Here is a 19,958-nt window from a genome sequence, read left to right as displayed (position 1 = left end):
AATTAACGAGGAGTTATACTCGCTGTCAGACTGATGGTACTAGGCAGTACCGTGGTCGAAAAATTGTTTAATAGTTATTTATGTACCAAGTCAGTAAAGTGGCTCTTTATCGAACGAGTCTGATATTACGAGCAGAGGAAGCGAAGCGAGCAACAGACGCGTTCGATAAAGAGTATTGAGGTGGTGCGTACAAAATTGTATCGTCAATCATAAAAAACATTAACACTTACTTACAACTTTGAGCAAATTTTTTTAATTTTAGACGAAAAAAAAATTCGTATGACAGTAATGACAGATGACTTTTGCACGATGACCGGTTTTGATGTTTAATCGATAGTTATCAATATTGTATACCTACCTAATTACTAAATCTGTAAAGTTTTGATTTATTTTGTATGAATATAATTGCGAAACACTACAGAATTTTACTTTTTGACATAAATTTTATTAATAATAAGATAAATTTTGTACAATATTTTTAATAATTAAAGTAAATAAATTTTAATTTCACTCAAATAAATAATCGATTGCTGCCATTGACCACTTACATTCAATCTCGGTTAATTTGATTAATAATCGCGGCAGGTAAAGTAACATTCTTCTTTCAATACAACAAGGTGATACTTTACTGCCGAAAATGAGGGCAAATGAGTACAATAATGAAGGATTTTAGTGACGTTTGGCGATAAACAATGATTTTAAACAAATTCGCAAAAATAATTTTTTCACTTCGTACAATTTTTTTTTAGATCCTTTGCGCCTTTTTTCTCTAAAATTGACTGTTGTCGAGTTATTAGCGACTTAAAATTTGAAAATCGCAAAATAACCATTTTCAATGTTTAATAACTCGGTTAAAGATAATTATTGTGAAAGTCGAGCGAGCGGCCGTGGAGTAACGGCATAATCGCTGGCGAACGTGGGTTCGAGCCCTGCCAAAGACAAACCATTTTCATTTCCAATAATGACACGAGCCGTCTCACCGTGCCTCGGAGAGTACGTTAAGCCGTAGGTCTCCCTGGGCTAGTGTACATCGACACTAGTTACTTGAAACAGGGTTAAAGGTGTAATTGGCGCCAGAACTGTCCGAAAGATACGATATTATATATTATGAGTGTCAGAAACTAAAAAAAAAATCAAAGATTAAAGCTACCTCTATAAGATCCTGAAGAAATTTTTGTCATTATTTCATTAATAAGATATTATTTTTAATTATCAACAATGAGCGCTAACCGTGTATTGAGGCGGCTGTCAATGTGAGTGCGGGTGAGATTCACCATTGGACGGCTGAATGGTGCATCTCTTTAGCACTCACCATTGACGGCCGCCTAATACGCACTTAGCGCTCATTGTTAATAATTAAAGATAAAGCTTAGTAATAAAATAGTGACAAAAATTTCTGCTGGATCTTGTAGAGGGGGCTATAAACTTGGTCACTTTCTGACTTTCATAATAATGGATTTTAACCGAGTTATTAAGCCTTGAAAATGGCTATTTTCGCATTTTTCAAATTTTAAATCGCGTATAACTCGACAACAATCAATTTTATAGAAAAATCACAAAATACCTTTTTTCTACGAGCGTGCAAAAATGTCTACTTTCGCGAACGCGTTTTAGTTTAGAAAGTTTTACTTTTCCGCACGCGTGTTACTTTTCCGCACGCGTTTTACTTTTCCGCTCGCGTTTTACTTTTCCGCACGCGTGGTAATTTACATATGTTAATATGGTCTTAAAGTAATTATAATACATACAATAAACTAATATTTAGATATTATTTACTAATTTATTTCAAATATATCTTATTGTGTTACATGTTTTAATGAAATTAACGCGAGAATTCGATGAAATAAAATAATTTTGACATAATATTCGAAAGTCAAATCAGTAGACAATAACAGTGGTTTTGAATCGTCGTCATGGAAACCAAGATCGTCGTCATGCTAACCAATTATGCTGAAAGTTTGGTTTTGACAACCTTGTCAAAGAATTAATTTGTGTATGTATTTTCATATTAATTAAATTAATTGATTAAGATTTGGTCATTTTTTAAAGACTCGTACCTACGCCTGCAGAAAGTCTCTTTTCCGCACTCGACTGCTTGCCGAACTCCGCGTCGTTCGGCAAACTGCAGTCGCATGCGGAAAAGTATGACTTTCTGCACTTGTTAGGAAAATTATTTTGTAAAGTGAAAAAATTATTTGTGTACATTTGTCTAAAAAAAATTGTTTAAACAATTTATCGATCAAGGTACTGCCTGGCACCCAGTAGATTTGTTATAAGGACCTCTTTTTGAGTAAGTTTGTACAAAAAATTCGAATCGGAGTAATTTACCTAACGGGGGCGACGATACAGCCTAGACTAATTTGAACATATTCAGTAACATTTAATTTCTAGAATCGGCTGTTTGTGTGAATCAGAATAAACTTTTACTAAATGGCATTGGGAAGAGTATACTTTTCCTAGTTGGAGTCTACTTTTACTAGTAAATGTTGAATATAAATCTTCATTTTATATTTATAATCAACTTTTACTGAAACCAGCCGTTAGAGTTGACTCCAACTAGTTGGAGTCAACTCCAACTGGATAATCAACTTGAACTGTAAATACACTATTAGGCAAATATAAATTATAATTTGTATGGAGAGGTTAACGCGCGAACCTTTACGCTGTGAGCCGATCATGCGCCTCAGAGCGCGCTATTAAAATATCGCTATGTTGGCCAAAAATAAACCTACGAACATTTTTCTAAGCTCAAAATGTTCCTTTTGAGTTCTTCTGTCATTAATGTTAATTAAAGTATAAATGTTTATTGCTCAAATTTGCTTAAAACCCTTATAAATCAATGAATGTATAATTTTTCAAAGAGAATTATAATTTCAAACTGCTATAACTTTAATAAAAATAAAGATAAAGATATTTATCAAACTTTGTTTGGAAGTCTATGAATTAAGCTTTAAAATGAGACTTTGCAAAGCTCATTTTCATGCGTAAGAACCGGGTTACGAGCGAAAAATTTCTATAAATTTGAAAAAAAAAATGTATCTGTTTTTGTTTGTGAGCTATAGCTTTATAAACAATTAAATTGTTTATAACAATTTTTGACCATTCTTATCGAAATCCACCCTCGAAATTCGTAATCAGCAGCCAAAAATACATCCAAATACAAACAAAACTAATCCCATAGAAATACGTAGAGGCGTAAGACAAGGAGATGTAATATCCCCAAAACTCTTCACCTTAGCTCTGGAAGACGTCTTTAAAGAACTGGAATGGGAAGACATGGGTATCAACATAAACAGGAAGAATCTCAATCACCTCAGATATTGCGATGATGTTGTCCTTATTACAACCAACCAAGAAGAACTAGCCACAATGCTGACTTATCTAGCACACGCATCAGAGAAGATAGGATTAAAAATGAACATGAGTAAAACAAAAATCATGACAAATACAAATGACAGAATAATTATAGATATAAATAATGTCAATATTGAGAATGTTGACGAATATATATATACCTGCGTAAAATAATCAAAGCTAATAAAGAGAACCAAACAATTGAAGTACAGAGAAGAATCCGATTGGCGTGGGCAACGTTTGGAAAGTTAAGATGGATACTAAAAAGCACAAAGATACAACAATACCTAAAAACCCGTGTATTTGACCAGTGCATCCTTCCTGTTCTGACGTATAGCTCAGAAATATGGACATTAATAAAGGTCAACATAAACAAAATAGAAATAACTCGGAGAAAAATGGAAAGATCCATGTTGGGAATAAAACTGCAAGACAGAAAATCAAACAAATGGATAAGAGAGAAAACAAAAGTAAAAAATGTAACTGAACATATAAAGGGTACACGGAAAAAACCGGCTAAGTCCATTTTTGTAGAAATTGCATTTTTTACGTCATCTTGTTGTAAATTCCAGTTTGCATCTTCTGAAACCTTTAAACAAGGCAATAACAAGACAAGTCACGAGAAAAAGCCCATAAATATATAAATATACACGAGAAAAATAAGCTAAGTCCACGCGGTACAGGATAATAACACGTTAAGTCCAAAATATCGAGACGCGACGGCTTCCTTATTTCGGTATCAATCAGACGGTTAGTCATAACAACGCCACATAAACAGAATGGTATTTTATTTTCTTAATCCGGAGAATTAACATATAAATATAAAGCAATTGTTTTTTTTATTGAACAGGGAAAAAGCGGCTAAGTCACTACCCTTTTAAGATACAATGCTGGATTCCCAGGGCTGAAATTATTATAGCAAAGTTAAACTATTCGCAGAATGTAACAAATATATCTTCTTTTATAGTTTTTTTGTTAGAAATCTAAGAGTCAAGCTAGCGACAAACATACAATGGACTAAAAGTTAAAAAATCCAATAACTCCAAATTGTTAATCTGTGACAGCCGGTTTTTTTTTTGTGTACCCTTCATATAACAGGGTTAAAATGGAGATTTGCGGGCCACAATGCGAGACAGGAAGATAAAAGATGGAATGTTGAAATACAAAACTGGACAGGAAGAAGAGGAAGAGGAAGACCTCAGATGCGATGGAAGGACGATATTGTAAAAGCTGCAGGAACTAACTGGAAAAGCGCGGCCAAGGACAGACGGAAATGGAAAGATTTGGGGAAGGTCTACGTCCAAAGTTGGATAGAAATGGGCTAAAGGAGAGCCAAAAATACGCACGAAATACTTGGATTTACCCATCAGAATTGAACAGACCACTGTGACCTCTATATTTCGCCTAGACTATTAGGTCATTTGCTGTTAAAAATGATTTTTCAACAGAAATTTTTCACTAAATAGACCAGGGCATTTAGAACAAAAAACACCGGAATAAATCGATTTTTAAATACAGCACCTATCGAATTGCAACTTTTTGCATTGTGTTAGGAATGAAGTCAGGAAAAAGTCCACAATAAAAAAATGGGTGGAAATGCATATTTGCAAGTAGGTACAGTTAGTCCAGAAAGTCATTGCGCATCCGCTAGGAAAAATATTCCGATTCGGAATTTTTGCACAATCTTACTCAAAAAGGACCCCTTTTAACAAATTTGCATGTTGCCAGGACCAAAAGTGTGTCAAAAATTTTTTAAACGTTTTTTTTTTGTTTTTTTCCTAAAATTATTTTTTTGCATGGAACAAAGTTTTTTTAGGTTTTTTGGATTATTCCAAACAGAAAAAGTCTTTAGTGACTTTTCTCTAAAGTTGATAGTTTTTGACATATAAGCGATTAAAAATTGAAAAATTGCGAAATCGGCCATTTTTAACCCTCAAAAACTATGTCAAAAACTGAAAATTTGAATGTTGCCAAGGTAGATAGATATTCTTTAAACATCTATTGATGAAATCCTGAAGAGTTTTTTGCAATACAATATTCAAAACTCCTTTGTTTTTTAATTGCTAATCAAGCGTGCCCGACACTATTTTCCACCGTTGCATGTGTATACACTATGGGTATGGTGCAAATGAAAGGAATAAATTCGTTATTTCGTAAATCGGCGACTTTAAGGAAAAATCCCGAAACAGATCGATTTTTATTTTTAAGTTGTGATATTGTGGCATATATGGTATATTATTGACGTCATCCATCTGGGCGTGATGACGTAATCGATTATTTTTTTAAATAAGAATAGGGGTCGTGTGCTAGCTCACTTGAAAGGTTCTTCAATTCTCTATTCAGTAATATAAACATTTACATAATTATTTATACAGGGTGTCCAAAAATTTTTTATTAAATTAAACTATTTGACAAAAAAAGAATGTATGTAATTTATTTAATTCAAAATACATTTTACTGCTTTCACAAATCAGAAAACAAAGTTTATTTCACAAATAAACATTGCTTTTTGCTTAAATTGAGGCTTGTGGCTGTCGGGAGCTGGCTTGAACATTAAATTTAATCGAAAAGCAATGTTTATTTGTGAAATAAAGATTTTTTTAGTTTTCGGGTAACAGTAAAATATATTTTGAATTAAATAAATTACATACATTCTTCTTTTTTTTTCAAATAATTGAATTAAAAACTTTTTTGGACACCCTATATAAATAATTATGTAAATGAAAAAGAAAATAATCGTTTTCGTTTTGATTCAATTCGAGTCTCTTGCCATCCTCTGACCGAATTGACCGAAAGAGACTCGAATTGAATCAAAACGAAAACGATTATTTTCTTTTTCTTTTTCATGCTTTACTCGGTTTAGAGTACAAAATGACCAAGTGTTCTTAAGATATTCTGAGATGCATTGTTGGAGAAGCTCCTCCTAGCGGCGCCGCTTGATACTATCGTATCTCGGTTAACAGAATCCTGACTCTTGGTCGAAATTTATTTTATTAATTATGTAAATGTTTATATTACTAAATAGAGAATTGAAGAACCTTTCAAATGAGTTAGCACACGACCCCTATCCTCATTTAAAAAAAATAATCGATTACGTCATCACGCCCAGATGAATGACGTCACTAGTATACCATATATGCCACAATATCATAACTTAAAAATATAAATGTTTCGAGATTTTTCCTTAAAGTCGCCGGTTTACGAAATAACGAATTTATTCCTTTCATTTGCACCATACCCATACTGTATACACATGCAACGGTGGAAAATAGTGTCGCGCATGCTTGATTAGCAATTAAAAAACAAAGGAGTTTTGAATACTGTATTGCAAAAAATTCTTCGGAATTTCATCAATAGATGTTTAAAGAATATCTACCTACCTTGGCAACATTCAAATTTTCAGTTTTTCACATAGTTTTTGAGGGTTAAAAATGGCCGATTTCGCAATTTTTCAATTTTTAATCGTTTATATGTCAAAAACTATCAATTTTAGAGAAAAGTCACTAAAGACCTTTTCTGTTTGGAATGATCCAAAAAACCTAAAAAAACTTTGTTCCATGCAAAAAAAAATAATTTTAAGAAAAAAACAAAAAAAAAACTTGCTGAACATGAATACGCCATCAGAACGGAGCCCTGGAGTATCTGGTGTCCAGAGTTACTTCTAAGGCACATCATCTTCTGGAGTTTTGAGGGTTTTCGTCACTAAAGAAATTCGAACAGGTTACTCGGGAGTTTTTGGAGTCGCTGAACACGAATACATTATCAGAACCGACTCCCGGAATACTTGGTGCCTGGGACGTGTATAGTAGTTACTTACAGTCCGAGGGTGGATTCTAATATCATATTCGTGTTCAGCAACCCAAAAAATCTCCCGAGTAATATATCTGAATCAATTTAGTGCCGGAAACCCTCTAAACTCCAGAAGGTGACGTGCCTCAGCAGTGACCCTGGGTACCAGGTGCTCCGCAGATCGGCGTGTAGGTCCTAGATTATAAATTGTATTTCTTATTTCCTATTTATCAATTTTTAGGATAATGAAAGAACCAACTAATCTTGAAGAAATGCAGGCAGCGATTAACCTTTTCGATATATTAAACGCAGAGGTGCCCATTCGCGAGGAAACATTCTTGCTAATCCATGAACAAATCGTAACTCTAGATAAATATAACGTACCCATCCCGGATCTATTGCGACAACAGGAGAAGAATATACCTAAGGAATGGGCTGCATATCTGGAATTACTGGAACAAGCTGACAAGATGTTAGAGTATTCAAAGGTACTCGTCAACGAAGCCAAAAAGAAGTAACCTATGTACCTTTCTTTCCTTCTCAATATAAAGTTACAAGTATTCTTCTTCTTCAAGTATCATCTCCGCGACGGAGGTCGGCAATCATCATAGCTATTCGGACTTTACAGACGGCTGATCTGAAAAGTTCATTTGATGTACATCCGTACCCTTCTCTCAGGTTGTGCAGCCACGATATTCTGCGTCTCCCTAAGCTTCTTTCTATTTCTCTTCTATTTAAGACTTCCATTTCTTTATTCATCTTTCTCAGAACCTCTTTGTTTGTGACGTGTTTTGTCCATTATATTTTCATAATTCTTGTATATACCCACAACTCTAATGATTACAGTTTTTTCATTGATGCAGCATTCAAGATCAAAGCTTCCATTCCGTAAAACACAGTCGAGAAAACGTAGCACCTAGCCAATCCTTATTCTTAGCTCTAACTTCAGATCTCTTGTGCATAGCACTTTCTTCATTTTGTTCAAATTCGCTCTAGCCTTTTCTATTCTAATTTTAATTTCCTGGAAGTAATCATTTTTGTGGAGTTGATCATTGTTCCAAGATATGCATATTGGTTTAGTCCTAGTCGTTCGACCTTGGTTCCGTTTATGAAGAGATTCTCGTTATTTCTTTGCGTTTTAGATGTTCTCATAAATTTTGTCTTCTAGACGGAGAGGCAGCGCCGAAAAATCTCTTTGAATTTACTAAAGCTACTTTTTCACAGTTGATTACCGTGATTGTGTAGAGAAACATACTGCGGTCGGTCAAGCGAAACGTAGAACAGGTGGTACTGACAGCTTGTCAAAGTTGCTTACCTGCGAAACTAATTACATCCATTTACTAAGGCTGAAAATCAGTAGACACATTCTAAATTGAATATAAATAAAAGTTATTATAGTCGGTCAGCTGTATGACGGGACAGAGCCGGTCGGTCGGCCCCAATGAATGTACAGGGTTATTCACTATATTTTGACCCGCTTGTAAACTGCTTTATTTACAGAAGTAGAAAATAATGTAATGTTATTCGATTTTTTAATTAGGATTTTTTGACAAATATATCGTACTAGTGACGTCATCTATCTGGGAGTGATGACGTAATCGACTATTTTTTAAATGAGAATAGGGGTCGTGTGCTAGTTCATTTGAAAGGGTATTCAATTCTCTATGCAGTAATATTAATATTAAGATCATTATTTAAACACGGTGTCCAATTTTTTTTTTTAATTATTATTTAAACAATTAATTTAATTAAAAAATTTTTTTGGACACCCTGTATAAATAATCATGTTAATGTTTATATTACTGAATAGGGAATTGAATAGCCTTTCAAATGAGCTAGCACACGACCCCTATTCTCATTTTAAAAATAGTCGATTACGTCATCACGCCCAGATGGATGACGTCACTAGTACGATATACATATATGTCAAAAAATCATAATTAGTTAACGGTGAACAATTGTGACTGATAGCTTGGGGTTACAGAGCATTTTACGCATGTTCATGAAACCAGACATTACTATTTCAATACGTCCTCTAATTTCTTTTGAGTGGTCTAGCTGGCTATTTAGCTCTCTGCCCAGGTATATGAAGCTTTGGGAACTCTAAATATATTCTTCCCATCTATTTATTTTCACTGCACTTTCAATTATTATTTTGTTGTTTTTGTCCATTATGTTTTTAATACTTTGTATATGCCAGCTGTTTCTTTAATTTTCCTGCAAATATTAAAGTTGTCATGTTGTTTTTCTAATCTTTCACATTTTTCACATTTTTCTGCTAGCAACAATTCCTCCACTTCTTTGATTTTTTGTTTGATTGTTTTATTTGCCTTTTTGTATTGTTGGTCGTTTTTATCCTTGTATTTTCTATCTCTCAGCATCAATTTACCCATATGTCTCTTTGTTTTCCTTTAATTATTTTTTGTTTCGTTATGCTGGCTTTTATAAGAGACCTGATTTCTGAAGTATACTCTTCCTAAGAACTTGGTTCTTAGTAACACTTAAGTTAGCTTTTGTCTACATTAACGACATGCTTCTCCTACTGTAACTTTGAATCCAATTTCCTACTCCTTTCTTGTTTAAGCTACTTCAGTACTTCCGTACTTCAGTACTTCTTCACAACATCTCTTTGAGCATGTAGTAGGTATATTCTATTAAAAATAAAGATTTTTTTTAATTTGATTCTTTTAGGAAAAATTCAAAACTGCTCTTTTGGAACAAGCTGAAATATCCAGAAAGGAAGCGAGAGAGCTGTTGGCAGATTTCCAAGAACATGGACCGTTCACTTCAGAGATTTCCGCGAAAGATGCCCTCGCTTACTTAGCTGATATACGAGCTAAATTGAACGCAATGAGAGGCAGAGATGAAGAGCTTAGAAATGACTTGACTATATTCGGTATAAGCTTTGGAGATAACATCGATTTATCTAAACTTGATGCTGTAAGTTTTTTGTTTTTTTTTACATTATTATATATATACAATAACCGCCACGCTACTACCCAGACAACCAAATAACGTTTACAAAACGTTGAAAAGACGTCATAATTATCACCAAACCACGTCAGTTTATCACGTTTTTTCGACGTCGAAAGTCCCGTGAATATGTCCCACCACAACTGACGTCATTTTTATCACCTTTTAACCTACGTGATATCAATAACGTAGTTTTTATGTCGTTTTTTATATTATTTTTCATTTTATGGTTTTAAAAATACACAACAATTATTCGTATGGGCATTGTTGGGTATTGCAATTTTTCATTTAACTGTTCTAAATTTAGCACATAGGCTCAAAGTGAAACCAAATGGAAGACTATCTAAAATGTATAGAATTACAATACTCTCAATGCAACAAATACAGAATTTTCACTTTTTATATATACTTACTGTATCAAAACTGAAACAACATATAAACTAATAAATAATTTATTAACAAATTAATTTAATTAAACTCGATAACACATAATTAGTTCATTAACAGAAAATAAACACCAAAATAAAACAAATAACATAACCTCAAACAGTTTTCAAGAAGAACTATTGCACTGAACTAACTCACTTGAGAAAAACGAACAAAAATCTCTTAATCAACACGTTTCTTAAACTAAATATCTAAATGAAAAATCTTATTTTACCACACAATAAATGAAAAATTTCGTATGGAAATTGTTTGGAGTCATAACCATTACCTAAATCTTTAAGCTCCTCCCAATTTTGTGACGTCAGACTTAGGCTATCAAATGAAAACGTGTTTTTAAACGTATTTTAACGTCATTAATCTTACGTATTTAAAATCACCTACAAAAGACGTTTCTACGACGTAATGTTCAAACACGTGTATATATTCAACCAAAAACTGACGTTTGCTCGACGTTATTGACGTCACTTGGTTGCCTGACCCGGGTATATTGAGCTAATACAGTCCTGGACCCTTCACTTGGTGCACCGTTTACTTTTATGTCTAGTGACGTCTAAAACGTCAGAAAATGTATAGAAACCAATATAAACATAGAAAGTTGACCGTTTATAGAACAGTTGTATTTGAAGTTTATAGTTGTCATTGTGTTAAAGTTGTAAAAGTTATAAAGTATTGTAATACTGTTGGTGTTTGAATAAAGTTTTTTTAAAGCAGTGTAACAATACTATTAATTAGTGTATTTTTTGTATGTAAAAGCAATTATCTTGAATAGTTTCATGACAATCACATGACATGACAGACAGCTGTGAAAGTCACAGGTGAGAACGGGCCGGATTAGCCCAAGCCTAGGTGTGTCTACTAGTGTGGCGCTTACTGTATTTATTATCAATTAGAATTAAACATTCAATAAGCTAATTTGATAACAAGCACGACTTATATAAACTACAATGCCATATTGTACACTAAAATGGCGTTATGAGGTACATCACCCAGCGGTTTTACCTCAGTTTCAGCGAAGATATCCACAATCTTTGCAATCTTCCATTGTTTAGTGGCTGCAGTAGTAGTAATATTAACTGGTTGGGGTGCGTTTCAGTTTTTCATGGTACAGTCGAACTCGCTTATTAGAATACCTGTTAAAGGAATATCCCGGTTTAAGGAATAGAAATTTGATATCCCGAAACGTTTTTACTAGCCAGCAATGATCGGTTATTAGAATATCCCGGTTATAGGAATACTTTTGCTTGGCACCAAGGCTATTCCAATAAGCGGGTTCTGTTAGATCTGTTGGCTCTTTCTTGAATAACTGTGCTGACTAATGGGATATTTAGGTCTATGAAGTGTTTAATTAGTAATGTAGCACAGGGCATTTCCGATGGTGCGTAGAATTTTTGATTTTGTTCTTTGGATTATTTTAGTATTTGATTTGCTAGCACAACTTCATAGTTTGATTCCGTACGTCCATATAGATCTGATGACTGTTTTATAAATGAGCTAGTAGAGATTTTCGACCTATAAGCCAACTAATTTCTTTCACTTTTAACTCAATTTGTTTCTTATTTTTTAAAATGCATTGTTTCCAGTTTAATTTAGAATCAAGCTGAAGTCACAGGCATTTGACGATATTCTGTTGGGATATGTTGACTTTATTAAGGCTAATATTTGGTCATTGGTCTTTCCTCAGTGTGAATGTTATACGTGTTGACTGTTGTTCTCGTTGATTTATTGGTAAGGGTAGGCAGTGACTGCTGTACTTCTTGTACTTGGTCATTGTCGTATGGCTTGAAGACTTCAGTTAGATGTTCATCGGTACCCCGTCAAAATAGCCCCGTCAAAAAAGCTCCGACAAAATAGCCCCGACATAATATCCGGCACACAAAATAGCTTCGACAAAATAGCCTGCAGACAAAATAGCCGCGGAATAATAGCCCGCCGACAAAATAGCCCCGACAAAAAAGCTCCCTTCAGAATTCATCATGAAATAATTCCTTAAAAATACATTTTTTCGGAAATGGTAATTATCCTCTATTCAGATGTTTATCTTAACCATATTAAAAAATAAAAATGATCTTTTCAGAGAACTCGAGTCCTGTCTTCTCTGCCTCTTGGAAGTTTGAACATTTAGTTTAAGCGAAAATCAATGTTTATTTATAATAAACATTTTTCTGTTTTCGGGTAACAGTAAAATGCATTTTAAATTAAATTAAATACATTCTTCCTTTTTGTCAAATAATTTAAATTAAAAAAAGTTTTTGGACACCTTGTATAAATGATTATGTAATTGTTTATATTACTAAATAGAGAATTAAATAACCTTTCAAATGAGCTTAAAAATAAAAATCGATCTATTTCAGGATTTTTCCTTAACGTTGCGGGTTTACGAAATAACGAATTTATTCCTTCCATTTGCACCATATTGTACGTCTGAATGGCTGATATGAATGAGTCAGATTAAATTAAATTATTAGAAGAATTTTTTTACTGAGCAACAACATTTTTGTATAATTTATTAATATTTTGTATTTTGACAACGACGTCCGAAGTGGAAGTCGAAACGTTAATAAAATAATAAAAAAAAGTAAATTGTGGCTTATTTCCCAATTAGAATAGTAATTTAAAATAAATGGTACTCCGTTAAAAGGTAAAACTTTTTAATGGAGGTGTTTTCTAAGAGGCTATTTTAGCCGGGGCTGTTTTGACCGGGGCTATTTTGTGTGCGATCTATTTTGTCGGGGCTATTTTGTTTGCGGGCTATTTTGTGTTCGGGCTATTTTGACGGGGCTTTTTTGACGGGGCTGTTTTGACCTGGCTATTTTGACGGGTCACGATGTTCGGTAAATATAGATATCATTTCTTTGTTGCTTTTGCCCATGGTCCTGGTGGTGTTGAGTTTTTCCGAATTGGAGGTGAAATATTTATTGGTTGATTTTTGTTTTTGATTGGTTTCAAGATAGATTTATCTAGACGGGAAAGGTTTGATTCATATTTTTCAAATGAGTTGTTTTTCATCTGTTATGTTGTTTTTAATTTCCTAGTTTTGGTAGTATAAATTGTCCTGTCGTCTGGTTTGTGAGTTTTTGGTCAGATTGATCTGGCTTTTCCTTTTTCTACTACTAGTTTTTTTATTTCAAAAGCCATATTGGTTAAATTTTTTTGCCCAGGTTGATAGGTAGACTGTTTGGCAACATTTTGATGTAAGTTGATTAGATCACTGGTTTCTGTTTCTGTCTGATTGGGAGTTTGCAATCTCACTAAGAGATTTACTTCATGCGCTATGATTTGCCTAGATTTGCCTAAGAGTCCTAGTTTGTTTTGAAATTGTGCAGTCGAGGTGTTGGTTTTTTATTATCACCGTTGTGCTAATTGTGGCTATTATGGGACTATGATCTGGTGATAAATGGAAACTTGGTTTTTATGATATTAACATTAACTAAACATATTTTGACATATTTAAGGAACTGACTACCTTAGAAATCGTGTGGACTATAGTGGACGAATGGGATACGGCATGGGAGAAGTACAAATCGGGAGAATTTTGGGCTATAGAGACAGTAGAAATGGAGGAAACTGCTCAAAACCTCTTTAGAAAACTAACGAAACTGTCAAGGGAGTTCAAAGAAAAGGGGTACGTTCTGGTGCTGTTTATTTTTTGTTTTATATTAGGTTTATTAGACCAGAGCTAAAGCATTTGAAAGTGGTAAAAGTGAAACAAAGTAGAAACAGGATAGAACCCAAGGAAGAAAAGATAAAAAAGGGTTTATAACCATTTCCGCAAAACTACAAGTCCTAAAAATAATTTTTCCTTTAATTCTTGGTATAGTCGGTTCGCGGTACCCCATCAAAATAGCCCCGTCAAAAAAGCTCCGACAAAATAGCCCCGACATAATACCCGGCACACAAAATAGCTCCGACAAAATAGCCTGCAGACAAAATAGCCGCGGAATAATAGCCCGCCGACAAAATAGCCCCGACAAAATAGCCCCGACAGAAAAGCTCCCTTCAGAATTCATTATGAAATAATTCCTTAAAAATAAATTTTTTCGGAAATGGTAGTTATCCTCTATTCAGATGTTTATCTTAACCACATTAAATAAGAATGATCTTTTCAGAGAACTCGAGTCCTGTCTTACCTGCCTCTTGGAAATTTGAAATTAAATAAATTAAACACATTCTTCCTTTTTGTCAAATAATTTAAATTAAAAAAAGTTTTTGGACACCTTGTATAAATAATTATGTAATTGTTTATAAGAGGCTGTTTTAGCCGTGGCTATTTTAGCCGGGGCTGTTTTGACCGGGGCTATTTTGTGTGCGATCTATTTTGTCGGGGCTATTTTGTTTGCGGGCTATTTTGTCGAGGCTATTATGTGTTCGGGCTATTTTGACGGGGCTTTTTTGACGGGGCTGTTTTGACCGGGCTATTTTGACGGGTCACGGTCGGTTCGCTAAACTCAGACACAACTGGCTAGTGATTTTAGTCGGTATTTTTTTTGTTCTTAGTCAATTTTGTCAAAATTGACAAAATTACTAACTATTTGGTAATTATTAACTATTTAGTAATTATTAACTATTTAGTAATTATTTTTTGCCAATTTCACCAAATTGGCAAAATTACTTACTAAAATCACTAGCCAGTTGTGTCTCGAGTTTAGCGAACTGACTTTATATATTCTTCCTTTTACAATGGGTTACATCCTGTTACTAATTCTTTTTGCTCTGTCCTATAATTAGTTTCTTAAAAAAACTTTGATATAGGTGGACAATAATTGATGACACTAGAGCTCGCGTAGATGCCTTTAGAAGAACTCTTCCATTAATAGGAGATCTGAAAAATCCAGCTATGCGAACGAGGCATTGGGATAAAGTACGGAAAGTTGTAGAAGTCGATTTTGACGAAACTTCTAAAGATTTTAACCTGGAAGCAATATACGCAATGGAACTACACAAGGTAATGAGATGAATATTGAATCCCGAACGAACCTCTTTTATATATTTAGTCAAGCTATCTCTTCTCTCTCTCTCTCTCTCTCTCTCTCTCTCTCTCTCTCTCTCTCTCTCTCTCTCTTCTATTTTCCAACCTTCTTTTGCTTCATGTTGTGTATTATTGCAGGCGTTCCTTTCCTTTCATTTTTTTTGCTTTACCTTTTTTCCGCCTTATCATTTTCATCTCCCTTGTTTACTTAATCCTCTTTCACTTTTCGTTGCTCTCTCGCTTATTTTCATTTCATCTGGTTTCCCTTCTTTTCCTTTCTTTTGTTTTTCATTTCTTTATTGTTCCTTTATTTTTCATTCTCCATCATAAGAATTTTTTTATAGCTATAATCACAATCTTCTAATGTATCGTTTTAGTTCGCTGAAGAAATAAACGAAATATCCAATGCTGCTACCATGGAATTACAGATTGAAAATGGTATTGCTGCCATTTCTAAGACCTGGGAAACTATGAAGTTTGAGATGATTCCGTATAAAGAACGACATTTATATAGGTACTGACTATTACCTGTGACATACGATAACCTGTTTTTAATCTAGGAGGAATAATTCAAATTTAACGCGCCGTAATGCTTGTATGTAATTGGTCCAACCTCAGGCAAGGTTATTCCACTGTCACAGAATAGGAAACAATTGTTTCCTATTCTATGCCACTGTTATGAAATTTTGACACTATTGGCATTTATGAAATTTTGACACTATACGCTGTGAGCTTCGCTGGTGTCGCTCCTGGCGGATTACTAATCAACTTTCACTGGTAATTTTTAAATTTATTATTTAATTGTTATCGCTTAATATTTACAACGCAAAAAAGTAATTAAATTATAATCGATTTTTTTAAGATTTTGCTAATCATTTTGACGTTCTATTGATAAAATATGAATTTCTTACTTCGGATACTTTCACAATTATCGTGTAGATGGCGGTAAGATTGATATATTAATTTATAATTAGATATTACGGAACATTAAAAAAACTTAAATTCAGTATTTAAAACGTATTGTATATTTAAGGTAAAAATATATAACACATCTTTGACAAACTAATACTTTTTATAATTAATGTTTTTAATTTTAATTTTAAATTAATCACTTTGACATTTATGTCAAATTTCCAGTAATCGTTTACAGACTTGTCACTACTGGCGCTCGCGAATTTGTAAATATCCCTTCTACGTACGAGCTCACAGCGTATAGGGCATTCCAAGACTTTGACATTTGGGAGGCAAACTGACAAACATTGTGTTTGTTTATATTATTTGCACCACATGTTTCTTAAGTTTTTTATCGTTAACAGTTTTTTAATTGTATTTTCCGAACATTTTGTTGTAGATTTTGTTAGTTTTTAGTGGTAGAAGTACTTGAACGATTGTATTTAGTTTTAAGCAGTGAATAAATAAGCATGAGTGCATATAAAGTTGTTGGTAGACAATACAAATTAATGTTACTAGTACCTAGGTACCTAGACGCACAGTGGTAGGTGGTAGGTACAAGCAAAAGATTGGTAAAATTAATAATATAGGTCCACTTTCCCTCCAAGGATCTGAGTTAATCTACGGTCTAGACGTTTTCCAAGCGTAAGTACACACGTTAAGTTTACAAACGTGGACACAGTTAGTTATTTAGCATTTTTATAGGTTATTTTATAGCATTTAGCCATTGTTCTTGTCTCTCAGATAATGACTTATTTAGTTGTTTTATGTTTTTGTCTCTCAGATGATAACTTCTTTAGTTATTTTATGCTTAAAATGTAGCACTGATGGTAACCGATAAAACTGAACTTTATCATGAATACTTAGCATTCCACACTTCAAAACACAACAGAAATGAGACATATTATCTTTTAAAATTAATTCTTCTAGTGAGAATGTTAAATTATTCCTTTTAAAAAAATTAAAAAGAAATGCAACTAAAATGATCTAAAACACATTAGGATCTGATAGAATTTATGTTTGCCTCCCCACTGTTAGATTGATTTAATTTTGACAGCATGTTGGAATGCCCTATTGGCATTTCATAGGTTAACTTTAGTACTCTTTAGCGACCTACTAGTATAATATATCTAATATTTATGGATTCCGTCGAAGGTCGACATGATCAACCAAAAAAGAAAATTTATTTGGTGATTTGTGTAGTGACATTGTTGGGTATGAATCTGTCTTATGAATTTACTCCTCCCGGTTTAAAAATAGGGTATAGTAAAGTTGTAAACATTTTTTGATGTTTTTTGGAACAAATAAATAGTTGTTTGACTGAGAGCACAACTGATAATCTCCTCTTCTTATTTTTCTTAAGGCCATGGGTACATAATTTGCAAATATTTTACGGCTATCCCTACTTTTTCTGTCTTTACACGGCAAATTACGTGTAGTAAAATTCACACTGGTATGGATATGTAAACATTACTAGAATGTCATTCTACTTGAAAATGTCATCATTAAGTTAAAGAGATGGCTTTTGAATGTTCTTGGATAACTGTTATTTATATAATTGCAAATTATTAATTTAGTTAATAAATGTGATCATTTTTTCACTAACTACGTATTCATTGATGGTAATAATTTATACGTACAACAAAAACTAATACTCAATCGAGAAAAGAGAAAACGTGTTAAAGTGATTTTTTAATAATATATTGTTACTATGGAACGCTTACAATTTTGAACATCTTTAACAGCAAAATACTTGGATCACAGAATATATTATCCTGATGTATTCTCTGCTTGGATCTTCCACAAATAATACACAATAAATAACTTTATCAAATACACTATACATACAGGGTGTCCCGAAAAGATTGGTCATAAACTATACCACACATTCTGGCGTCAAAAATAGTTCGATTGAACCTAACTTACCTTAGTACAAATGTGCTCATAAAAAAAGTTACAGCCCTTTGAAGTTACACAATGAAAATCGATTTTTTTCAATATATCGAAAACTATTGGAGATTTTTTATTGAAAATGGACACGGGCATTCTTATGGCAGGAACATCTTAAAACAAAATTATTGTGAAATTTGTCCACCCCATAAAAATTTTATGGGGGTTTTGTTCCCTTAAACCCCCCAAAACTTTTGTGTACGTTCCAATTAATTCATTATTGTGGTACCATTAGTTAAACACAACATTTATAAAACTTTTTTGTCTCCTAGTATTTTTTAGATAAGCCAGTTTTTATCGGGATGCGGCTTCTTTTTTAATAGGTTTACATAAAAATTTTATGGGGGTTTTGTTCCTTTAAACCCCCCAAATGTTTGTGTACGTTCCAATTAAACTATTATTGTGGTACCATTAAGTAAACATAGTGTTTTTAAAACTGTTTTGCCCCTTAGTCTTTTTTTTGATGTCACCTTTTATCGAGATGTGGTTTTTTTTCAAAATATACCTAATAATGTAAATTATAAATAAATTTTCAGATTATTAACAGATCTGTATAATCGTACTTAACCATATACACATATGTGGTGGATTCGACAAATATTCAAAATATCTCGATAAACACTGGATTATCGAAAAAGTACTGAGAGGCAAAAAAGTTTTAAAAATATTGTGTTTATCTAATAGTGCCACAATAATAATTTAATTGGAACGTACACAAAAGTTTGGGGGGTTTAAGGGAACAAAACCCCCATAAAATTTTTATGGGGTGCACAAATTTCACTTTAATTTTTTTTAAGACGTTGCTACTGTAATAATGCCACATGTCAATTTTCAATAAAAAATCTCTGTTTTCGATATATGAAAAAAAATCGATTTTCAGTTTGTAACTTCAAAGGGCTGTAACTTTTTTTGTGTGCACTATTGTATATAGGAAAGTTAGGTTCAATCAACCTATTTTTGACCTCAGAATCTGTGGTATAATTTATGACCAATCTTTTCGGGACACCCACATCATTATTATTTAATCAACAACTCAAAATATTCCCGATGCCATGTCAAATATTTAAAATTGTCACTGATTGTCAATGTCTGACTGACAATATTATATTCGACTGAGTGCGTTGTAAGACAAAGATAGATTTGGAAAATATTACCACGGACATGGTGTCCATTTTTTTCGAATCCTGAAAAAACTAATAAATACTTTTAAAAAATTTAAACGTAGAATGAAAGACTAGATTATTACCGAGGGCCGAAAGTCCCTTAGAATAAATAAAAAGTTTATTTTGAATGAGATATTTGAAATTAAAAATCACACTAAATTTTCTCTTAGTTTTTCACCCCTGTAACTTATTAAAATAAACATTATAGAAGTTTTTAGGGACTTTCGGCCCTCGGTAAGAACGTAGTCTTTCATTCTGCGTTTAAATTTTTCAAAAATACTTATTACTTTTCTCAGGATTCGAAAAAAATGAATCTCCATTTGAATAGCATTGCAGCCGAAAATGCGTACCCATCCTCTTAACCA

The 19,958-nt window shown here is 33.1% G+C and overlaps 1 protein-coding gene across 1 annotated transcript in view; it reads left to right on the top strand.

Annotated features, from left to right (window-relative positions):
- The window catches only part of LOC114327420 (dynein axonemal heavy chain 2), a 221,610-nt gene that overhangs the window by 64,744 nt on the left and 136,908 nt on the right, over positions 1 to 19,958 (top strand). Inside the window, exons 15-19 of the mRNA XM_050642537.1 lie at positions 7,385 to 7,631; positions 9,835 to 10,083; positions 14,016 to 14,185; positions 15,313 to 15,505; positions 15,907 to 16,043. Of these exons, the coding sequence (XP_050498494.1) occupies positions 7,385 to 7,631; positions 9,835 to 10,083; positions 14,016 to 14,185; positions 15,313 to 15,505; positions 15,907 to 16,043 (996 nt within the window). The remainder of the gene's footprint in view (positions 1 to 7,384; positions 7,632 to 9,834; positions 10,084 to 14,015; positions 14,186 to 15,312; positions 15,506 to 15,906; positions 16,044 to 19,958) is intronic.

Source organism: Diabrotica virgifera, chromosome 2 (assembly GCF_917563875.1).
Source record: "Diabrotica virgifera virgifera chromosome 2, PGI_DIABVI_V3a".
Taxonomy (NCBI): Eukaryota; Metazoa; Arthropoda; class Insecta; order Coleoptera; family Chrysomelidae; genus Diabrotica; species Diabrotica virgifera.
This window is presented reverse-complemented; position numbering and strand designations above follow the sequence as displayed.